At 37.5% G+C, this 10682-nt stretch overlaps 1 protein-coding gene across 1 annotated transcript in view; it reads left to right on the top strand.

Annotated features, from left to right (window-relative positions):
• The window catches only part of APLF (aprataxin and PNKP like factor), a 111403-nt gene that overhangs the window by 42841 nt on the left and 57880 nt on the right, over positions 1–10682 (top strand). Inside the window, exon 7 of the mRNA XM_003793486.3 lies at positions 5904–6259. Coding sequence (XP_003793534.1) covers positions 5904–6259 — 356 coding nt within the window. The remainder of the gene's footprint in view (positions 1–5903; positions 6260–10682) is intronic.

The following is a 10682-nucleotide window of genomic DNA, read 5'->3' as shown; positions in this document are numbered from 1 at the left end:
CGGGTCTGGGCTGGGGATTCGAACCCGCCACCTTAGGTGTATGTGGCTGGCGCCTTAGCCGGTTGAGCTATAGGCGCTGAGCCATTTTTTATATTTCCATGGTTGGCAGGTTCATTTGGGAAATTCTTTTATGACATCTCTTTGGTGTCAGTGGGGCTGCATTGGGTTGGGAGCTTAGATAAGGCTAAAGCATCCAGGATGGCTTTATTCATTTGAATGGTGCCCCAGGAAAGGTTGACGGAGTGACTGAGGACAGCTGCCAACTCTTTTAAGGCTGAGGACTGGAGCTGGTGTAGTGTCATTATTGCTGAATTCTTTTGGTCAGAGCAAGTTCCCAGGTCCCAGGCATGTAGCAGTGTGAGACAAAGGTGAGGATGGCAGTAGGACCAGTTTGTAAAGAGAAGAACTTGAAATGATTTCAGCCACAGGGATAATCCGGGAAGTTCCCTGGAGGAGAGATTGAAATGTAATAAGATGAAAGACTGAGAGATTAGGGAAAAGATTATGGCATTAATTCAGTCAAGAAATAAAGAACATCTGACATGTGGCAGCAACTATAAGGATAATAAGAAGGCATTGGATTATAAAAATATTTAGTAAGCAAAATTGTAATCTTTGTTGCTTAGCTTTGGGGAGAGAAGGGAAGAAGGAGTGAAAGACTTCCAAATACCTGTCTAGGATGAATGGATGGATTATGTTGGCAGAACCTATGACAGAGAATACAGGGGCAGAATTTCGATTTTGATGTTTTGAATTTAGGTGCACAAAATATTGAGGAAGAAATGTTTTAGCCAGTCATTGAAAATACGAGTTTGAAGCTCAGGAGTGTAATTGGAGCTGGAGGTTAGGTCTTTTTAGTTTTTAGTGTATCAGTGCTAATGGGATTGATGCAGGATTTAGAAGGTAATTTATCAGCACAGACATTCTTGGCAGGGGGTAGTTTGGAAACAATAACAAATTACTTCATTGAACTTGTATTAGGTGGAAGTTTTTTCTTGCTCCTTCCTGTAAAACTTTAGATATTTGAGGGGAGGAGAAAGAACTAGTTAGACAAGTTAATCGGCTGTTTTATAGCTTTAATTCCTACCTTCTTCAAAAACCAAGGTGACCTTCCACCAGCTTGCTGCTTTTAGATCCCTGAGGTCTCTAATATGTATTTCTGCACTTTAGGGGATCTGACCACCATAATCCTTCACATTTTTATCTATCTAAGAAATAAACAATGTGGAATGCTTGGAAATTATCAATCTCTCTGTTTTCTCCTGCTTCTTCCAGGTACAGAGCACCTCTGTCTTTCGTGTTTCTTCTCTCATGCATTCTGTAACTTGCTATCGCTCACGAGCTTTGGCACAGAACAAATTTATGTCTCAGCAAACACAAATTATTGCCCAACTAGTAATGGGTTTTGGGGTCATTTATAAATAATTGAAACCATGAATGTTAAATTCTTGAAAGCCAAGGGTCTACCCTATATCAATATTTCATGGAGTTCCATAAAAAGCATTAAGAATTCTAGCTTTTGTGCCTCTTAAAATATATTTGAGAAGTTCTGATCCATAGTATTGATAGCAGTGACTTTAACATTCTTTTCTCTTTTAGAATAAATTAACACATTAAATGTACTTCTTGTGAGGATTTTTTAAATGACAAAATAATACATGATTATTGTCAAAATAGAATATTTAGAAGCGTGTAAAGAGTAAAAAACCTCAGTTTGCCTCATCCTTCTGTCCCATTGTCTTACTAATATTTTGGTTTCTAACTTAAATATTTTTATTTGGATTACACAAGTAAATGTACACATAGTTTTTAAAAAGTTAAATAGCATCATAGTATATTCTTGTTTAGCTAAAAACATCCTTAAATACGTCATTATTATTCCAGTGTTGCATAATGATACATACTAAGAATATTTAACCACTTCCTCCTAGTTGTGTCATTTTTTAAAAGTTGGAAACAGTGGGCGGCACCTGTGGCTCAAAGAAGTAGGGTGCCGGCCCCATACGCCAGAGGTGGCGGGTTCAAACCAAGCCCCAGCAAAATCCTCAAAAATACATATATAAATAAATAAAAGTTGGAAACAGAGTCTCTGTTGCCCAGGCTTGAGTGGTACAATGGCATCATCATAGCTTACTACAGTCTCAAATTCTTAGGCCCAAGCAATCTTCCTGCCTCAGCCTACCCCCATCCCTGCTCCCACCCCAAGTAGCTCAGACCACAGGTGTACACCACTACAACCAGCCAATTTTTCTGAGTTTTGCAGAGATGGAGTCTCACTATGTTGCTTAGGCTGGTCTCAAACTCCTGGCTTGAAGTGATCCTCCTGCCTCAACCTCCCAAAGTGCTAGGATTATGGTTAGAAGGCACTGTACCCAGCCTCTTTTTTTTTCTTTTTTAGAAACAGAGTTCCCTCTATCACCCAGGCTGGAGTGATCATACCTCACTGTAACCTTGAACTCCTGAACTCAAACTATCCTTCCACCTCAGCCTCCTGAGTGGCTGGGACTACAGGCATGTGCCACTATGCCTGGCTAATTTTTATTTTTTCATTTTTTTGTAGAGACAGGATCTCGCTTGTTGCCTTAGCTGTTCTTGAAGTTCTTGCCTCACATGATCTTCCTGTTCCAGCCACCTAACGCACTGAGACAACAGGTGTGAGGCACTGTGCCTGGCCTCTCTCTACACTGAGTGTGCTGGATATTGAGAGGATTTGTTTCCCTGTTGTCCCCAAACTGCTACTGAGGCCTAAAGCTGGGGACGAAAGTACTAAATATGAGTATTCCATATTTGAAAGGAGCTGCTAGCAGTGAGGACCAGCCCTTTCCCTGCGGGGCTTATTGAAAGATATAAGTAGTGTTTGCCATCCCACTCCTAGACTTGGTACAGAAGGCTTTAAGGCTTAGAGGAATGCAGTGTTTGTAGGAATGTTAGGGTGGAAAGCTCAGTAGGTGCTCCCTGAGGGATGAAAAAATAATTTCTCTAGACCAAGACTAGGATATAAAAGTTTAAGTTTATTTTATGTTTTAGATGAGCGGTTCTCAACCTCTGGGTCACAACCCCTTTGTAACAATGAAAATACATTGCAGCATTAGGAAGGTTGAGAACCACTGTTTTAGAAGGAGAAAGGGAATAAGAGAGGGGTAGAGAGTGGGAAGAGAGAGAAAGAGAGATGGCATGACATACCAAAGAAAAAAGGAATAAAAGAATGCCTATAGCTGAGGTCAAATGCTGAATTTGCTGAATTTAAGGGGAACAAAGATAAAAGATAATTGCAGTCAAATTGACTAGGCATTGTGGATGTGAATTTTATTTCTATTTTTCTTCCAGTGAGGTTGGAGTCTGACTTTTTACAGGTGTTTCTGATGCTGAAGCTAGATGTACCCAGCCCCATTGTTCAGTCCAGGGACAACTCAGGAGCCTTTAAGGCTATAGGAACAAATTCTAGAAGACAAAGGAGCTGGTGAAAGTGAAGAGAAGAATTGACATTTCCTTTCTGTCTGTTTTTTCAGTGGTTTGTGTAAAAGGAACTCCAGGGTGGGTGGGTGGGGAGTTACTAGGTAGAGAAAGAGCAGGTAGCAAGAGAGATTGACTTTAGTCCTTACTGAAAGACTGTGAGTAGTAACTACTGCCATTTCATTATAAAGACTGGTCATCTTTACAAGGGGAAGTTATTTCCTCTTTTTCTAAAATCAAGAGAAGAGTATGCTTTTAGAGAATTACTTAGAAAGTCTGAAAATGTCAACAGGAGCAAGACACTGGCACTTTATTGGACATCTGCTTAGCCAGTGGATTTGCTGTCCTACCCTATTGCTACCTGAACAAGGAAAAAGAAAATCAGGGAGGAGTGACCCAATAGGAGACTGTCAAGTAGGGAAGTGGGTCAGGATTGCCCATTCCCACTCTAGAGTTCCAGTCATTGCCATGTGCCAGTTGGTTCTGTTGTGGAGGGGGAGAAGATTTGGGTATAAGGGCGGAGCTTAGGAGCAAAGAGTATGTATTTTAAAAGGATGCAGCATGAATGCCACTAGCCAGAATCTCTCTCTGCTGAGTCTTTGGTCTCAGAGATTCTAGGAATGAATCCATGGGCCACCAAGTAAGTGAAAGGACAGATTTTATTGATAGATAAGTGAAAGAGAGGGATGGAACCTCCAGCAGCAGAGGGTGACCCAGGTGGGGACCCTCTTTGGGCCTTCAGGCTAGGGATTTTAATACTGCTTTTCCTTTCCTATGGGGTTTTGAGGAAATGGAATATATGTCTGGAATATGTCATAACTGTTTGGTGCCAGAGGTCTGTGGGCAGAAGTTAACTTTAAAAGTCAGGCGGTGCCTGTGACTCAAAGGAGTAGGGTAGCCCCATATGCCAGAGGTGGTGGGTTCAAACCCAGCCCTGGTCAAAAACTGCAAAAAAAAAAAAAAAAAAAATTGCCGTAGTCAGTCCTTGCTCTAGGTGAGCTCTTCTCTGCTCCAGGAGAGACAGTAGTGTTCATTGCTCCTAGAGAGGTAGCCCAGATGAGGTACTAGTTAGGCTGGTTTTTGTGAGCTTATTTGTGTTCAGAAAATACAACCTGCAAAGAGCCTATTTGTGCCTAGAGAATGAAGGTCTGAACCTGAGCCTGCTCAGTCCCTGTCCAGCCCTGAGTAGGGGAACCCTGTATCACCCCTAGCAGAGGGTCAGCTATAAGAGAGTTCAATGATTGCTTTTCGCATAAGTTATGGGTTATATGAAAGAACCATGATAAGACCTAGGTTTTTTTTTTTGCAAAGTCTTTAGTCAGATTTGATAACTTTTAAAGTTATATAACTTGCTACTTAAAAAAAAGAAAGTATATCAAAACACTTAAGTAATTAGTCTAAAAAAAGTTATGAGAATGACTTAAGAAATTTAAGCTATTGGATATATTATTATCAAGACCAACTTTTATCAGATCGCAGCCACCATACACGAGTCCTTAGTTATAACTGGGAGTGAACATTAATGTGTACCTGGTATATTGTTGTCACATCCTAGAAATGGTTACCAGGAGGACTGGGGTTTATCTTAGCCAATGTTTCTACTTCACAGTAGAAGTATATATATTAAGAAGTCATTTCTAACTGGATAAGACTAAGCTTACTTTTAAATTATAAAGGTTCTGCAATGCTAATGAGATTCAAAACACCTCTAATTTGATTAACATGAAACTTTTATTCAGACCATTTCAAAGGATCATAGCTTTTTCTGAGATGCTCATAATGTAACTTCATGCAAATTTTTCTGTGAGAGTGGAACAGTTCTTTTTTTTTAATTATAAAGAGGTAGATCACGTATTTAGGGGGTTCAACAGAACATTAATACATTTAGGGGGTACAATGTGCTGACTTCATGTACAGTTTGGAATGCTTACATTATACTGGTTAATATATCCCTCACCTCACTCATTTACTTAATTATTGTGTTAAGACATTTATAGTGGAACAGTTTTAACATTTAGCTATAGAATAACACACCCATATTTAGAGGGTAGAAATAAAATATTGCAGTAATTTGTAAGAAATTATAAGGATTGTGTAAGTTAAGAGCATGCCATGTTATGTAATATGATATTTAAGAGTTGTTTTGGGGAAAACTATATTCAAAAGTAAGAAAATGACTGCTTATGTTTCATTTATTTATTTATTTTTGGTTATTTTTCACTGAATGTCACTGTCATAAATTTTCTAATATCTGAAAATTGTTTACTAGTTATTAAACTACAGACACAGAAAATAGTGAAATTTGTAATAACTTTAATATGTTAATCTTGAAGTTTTAAAGATTTGCATATTACACAGATCTTTAAGTTTTGTGGTTTTGTGCTCAAATTTGTATATTTTTTTAAAAAGTGTTTCATTTATTTCTGTTTTTTTTCATATTCATTTTATAGGAAATGCCACAATCAGCTTCTTCAATTACTCTAAGTAACACAGAAATGAATAATATGAAGACTAATACACAAAGAAGTGAAATTACAATAGAGGAACTTGATAAGGTTTCTGAATGTAAAATCATCACTAAAGGCACACCAAGTAAAGACGATGGAGTAGTAAGCTGTTCTGAGAGTTGTTCAAGTGCCCAAGACAAGTCATTCTGGGATAAGGCTCAAGGATCTCATCCTGAGTCTAGTTCTGATTGCTCCAAGTCTGAAACTTTGCATGCAAAGTCAACTGATTCAGTTCTGCAAGGATCTAAAGAAAACCAGGTCAAGAGGACATCCTGTATATATGGTGCTAACTGCTACAGGTAAAGTAAAATTACAGGAAGAATATAATTCCATTATTTCAAATACAGGTAGCTATGTAGATATATGCAGTAGTATATTAAAAAACCTAATAAAACCCATCAGCTGAAAAGTTAGAGCTTTAACATGTTTCTGCTGGTTTGCACTTTCTCAGTGAGCATTGTAGAAAATACTGCCAGAGGCTTTTATGATACAGTGGGGAATTATATGTAGACATGCTGACTAATGGAAGGATCTGCATATTGAGGAATCCAGACTTGAAAATTGAATCCTTCAGACCTATCTACCATTTATTTAATCTCTTACTGGATATTAGAGAAATGCTATCATACATCATTGCTGTGTATAGTATAGCTATTAAGATAATTTTAGGCTGTGCTTGTGTATCTTATTATGCTTGTATACTTTTCTTTATATTTTTCTAATGGGACTCTGACTCAGTGTGAAACTTTGGAAACACCTAAATTAATTGGCTGATCCTATACTTGCTTCATTTAATTACCTTGTAGTTTATTTTCTAATTTTATATTTTGTGAATTTAAATTATAATCTCTAAAAAAATAAATTATAATCTCTTAGTTTTGAGCTATACTTTATAACAGGCGTCCTCAAACTACGGCCCATGGGCCACATGCAGCCCGCTGAGGACATTTATCCAGCCCGCTGGGTGTTTTTGTTGCCGCTGCCTGTCCTGCTTAGTAGCTGACTCGTCCTGGGGCCCGCAGTCCAGCCCTCCAATGGTCTGAGGGACAGTGAACTGGCCCCCTGTTTAAAAAGTTTGAGAACCCCTGCTTTATAATGTTGATGGTATCCTATTTATAATTTTGCAGCCCTATTTCAGAAGTTTTTCTTTGCTATTCCAACTTTTCAAACTGAATATCTTACTAATGCATTCTGGTAGTTTCTTGTCTTCTGTGCAGTGAGGTATTTATGTCAGATATGGTGTTAATTTCACACTTCCATTATTTCTCTTTAAAATAAATTGCCATTTTAGACCCTGAATAACAATATTCTTCAGTTTCAGCAGTTCTAATTTATGTACTTATACACAATTTTGTCGGTTTGCAATGGCTTTAGTTCCACATCTGAATGTCATGTAAAAACTTGTAGAACAGACATACTGTACATAAACTTTCTATCACTTTAGATTTTAAAAAATCCTATTTGGTATTCGTATTAGTTTACCAAGGCTGCCATCACAAAATACCACAGTCTAGGTGGTAGCTTAACCCACAGAAATTTATTTCTGGACGCTGGAAACCTTAGTGTAAGGTGTTGGGAAGCTTGATTTCTCCTAAGACTTCTCTCCTTGGCTTGCCAATGGTCACTTTTTCACTATATCCTTGCATAACCTTTTCTCGGTACACATACCTCCCCAGTATCTTTTTCTCATCGTATAAGGACACTAGTCATTTTGGATTAGGGCCTCACTCTTACATCCTCATTTAACCTTCACTATCTCTTTAAAGGCCCTGTCTCCTGATACTGTCGCATTGGGAATTAACTCTTCAACTTAGGAAATTTGTGGGGCAGGGGAAGGAACAGTATTCAGTACTGTTGTTTGTTTTTATTAAAAATGAGTAAAAGCTTTATCAAGATCATAATGAATTTACTCATTTGATAATGATACCTATTAGTTTTAATCAGTCTTAGCTTACAGTTAGCTTAAGTTGAATGGATAAACTAAATGTGGTATATACATACAGTGGGATTTTTCTTCAGCCTTAAAATAGCAGGGAAATTCTGAAACATGCTCCAGCATGGATGAACCTTGAGGACATTAAGCTAAGTGAAATAAACTGGTCACAAAAAGACAAATACTATGTAATTCCACTTGTAGAAGGTATCTACAGTAGTTAGATTCATAGAAATAGAAATTAGAATGGTAGTTATCAGGGTTAAAGGGAGAAACAAACTAAATTACAGTTAGCAAGGGTGGGGGAGGAGAAACAGAAATGAGAATGGTGGATACTAGGGAAGGGGAAGGAGAGGCTGGGAAGGTAGAGTATAGAGTTTCCATTTTGCAAGGTGAAAAAAATTCTAGGGACTCTACCTAACAAAATCAAATATTTTGACCTGGTTTGTATCCTCACATTTTTTTTATTTTTTATTAAATCATAAACACATAGATCATGTGTATAAAAATGCACTTATGCGGTACAGTGTGATTTCATATAGAATTAGGAATGCTTACATCATACTGGTTAATATATACTTCATCTCGTTTACTTAATTATTGTATTAAGACATTTATACTCTATACTTAATAGAGCCAACATGTACCCTTGCAATAAGCACCATAGGTGTGATCCCACCATTCACCCTTCCTTGATCTGACTTCCCCTCCCCTCCCCCCCTTCATCCTGGGCCATAGTTATGATCTATTCTTCATATGAAAGTGTGAGTGATTGTAAATTGGTTTCATAATAGTACTGAGTACATTGGATATTTTTTCTTCCATTCTTGAGATACTTTACTAAGTAGGATATGTTCCAGCTCCATCCATGTTGTAAAAGAGGTAAAGTCTCCATCTTTTTTAAGGCTGCACAATATTCCATGGTATACATATACCACAATTTATTAATCCATTCATGGGTCAGTGGGCACTTGAGCTTCTTCCATGACTTGGCTATTATGAATTGAGCAGCAATGAACAATTTGGTGCAAATATCTTTGTTATAAAGTGTTTTTTGGTCTTTTGGATATACATCTAGTAAAGGAATTGCAGGATCAAACGGAAGGTCTACTTTCAGATCCCTGAGTACTTCTTTCCAAAAGGGACGTATTAGCTTGCACTCCCACCAGCAGTACAGAAGTATTCTCTTTTCTCCACATCCATGCCAACATCTGTAGTTGTGGGATTTTGTTATATGAGCCAGACTTACAGGAGTTAGACGATATCTCAAAGTGGTTTTGATTTGCATTTCTCTAATGATTAAAGATGATGAGCATTTTTTCATGTGTCTGTAGGTCATGTGCCTATCTTCTTCAGAGAAGCTTCTGTTCAAGTTCCTTGCCCACCATGAAATAGGATTACTTGTTCTTTTCTTATTAATAAGTTTAAGTTCTCTGTGGATTCTGGTTATCAAACCTTTGTCAGAAGTATAACCTGCAAATATCCTCTCCCATTCTGAGGGCTGTTTTGCTTGCTTTACTTACTGTGTTCTTGCCTGTGCAGAAGATTTTTAATTTGATCAGATCCCAGCAATGTATTTTTGGTGATGCTTCAATTCCCTGGGGGGTCCTCCTCACAAAATATTCTTCCAGGCCAAGTTCTTCAAGTGTTTCTCCTATACTCTCTCTAAGAATCTTTATAGTTTCATGTCTTAAGTTTAAATCTTTTATCCAGTGAGAGTCAATTTTTGTTAATGGTGAAAGGTGTGGGTCCACTTTAGTCTTCTACAAGTCGCCAGGCAATTCTTCCAGAATCATTGTTAAATAGGGAATCTTTCCCCCAATTTATATTTTTGATGGGATTATCAAAGATTTAATGATGATAAGTATTTGGGTTTATCTCTTGGTTCTCAATTCTGTCCAATACAGCTACCTCTCTATTTTTGTGCCAATACCATGCTGTTTTGATCACTATAGATTTATAGTATAGTCTCAATTCTGGTAGTATGATTTCTCCTGATTTGTTTTTATTTCTGAGTAAAGTTTTGGCTATTTGAGGTTTTTATCTGGTTCCATATAAAACTAAGTACTATTTTTTTCCATATCTTTAAAGTATGACAGTGATGCTTTGATAGAGATTGCATTAAATTTGTAAATTGCTTTGGGTAATATGAACATTTTAACAATGTTGATTCTTCCCAGCCATGAGCATGGCATGTTTTTCTATTTGTTAACATCTTCAGCTATTTCTTTTCTCAGAGTTTCATAATTCTCTTTATAGAGATCTTTCACGTCCTTTGTTAAGTAAATTCCCAAATATTTCATCTTCTTTGGTACAACTGTAAAGGGAATAGAGTTTTTGAGTGTTTTTTTTGGCTTGACTATTATTGGTATATATAAAAACTACTGATTTGTGAGTATTGATTTTGTATCCTGAGATGCTACTGTTTTCCTTGATCACTTCTTAGAGTTTTGTAATTGAGTCCCTGGGGTTTTCCAGGTATAAAATCATATCTTTTGCGAAGAGTGAAAGTTTGATCTCCTCTGACCCTATTTGTATGCTCTTGATGGCCTTTTCTTGCCTAATTGTGATGGCTAAGACCTCCATTACAATGTTGAAAAGCAGTGGAGACAATGGGCAACCTTGCCTGGTTCCTGATCTGAGTGGAAATGTTTTCAATTTTACTCCTTTCAATATGATATTGGCTGTAGGTTTGCTATAGATGGCCTCTATCAGTTTAAGAAAAGTCCTTTCAATACGATATTGGCTGTAGGTTTGCTGTAGATGGCCTCTATCAGTTTAAGAAAAGT

The sequence above is a fragment of the Otolemur garnettii genome, unplaced genomic scaffold (genome assembly GCF_000181295.1).
Source record: "Otolemur garnettii isolate 467f Iridium unplaced genomic scaffold, OtoGar3 scaffold00068, whole genome shotgun sequence".
In the NCBI taxonomy this organism is placed as follows: Eukaryota; Metazoa; Chordata; class Mammalia; order Primates; family Galagidae; genus Otolemur; species Otolemur garnettii.
Note: the sequence above shows the minus strand (reverse complement) of the source record. Positions and strands in the feature narration are given on the sequence as shown.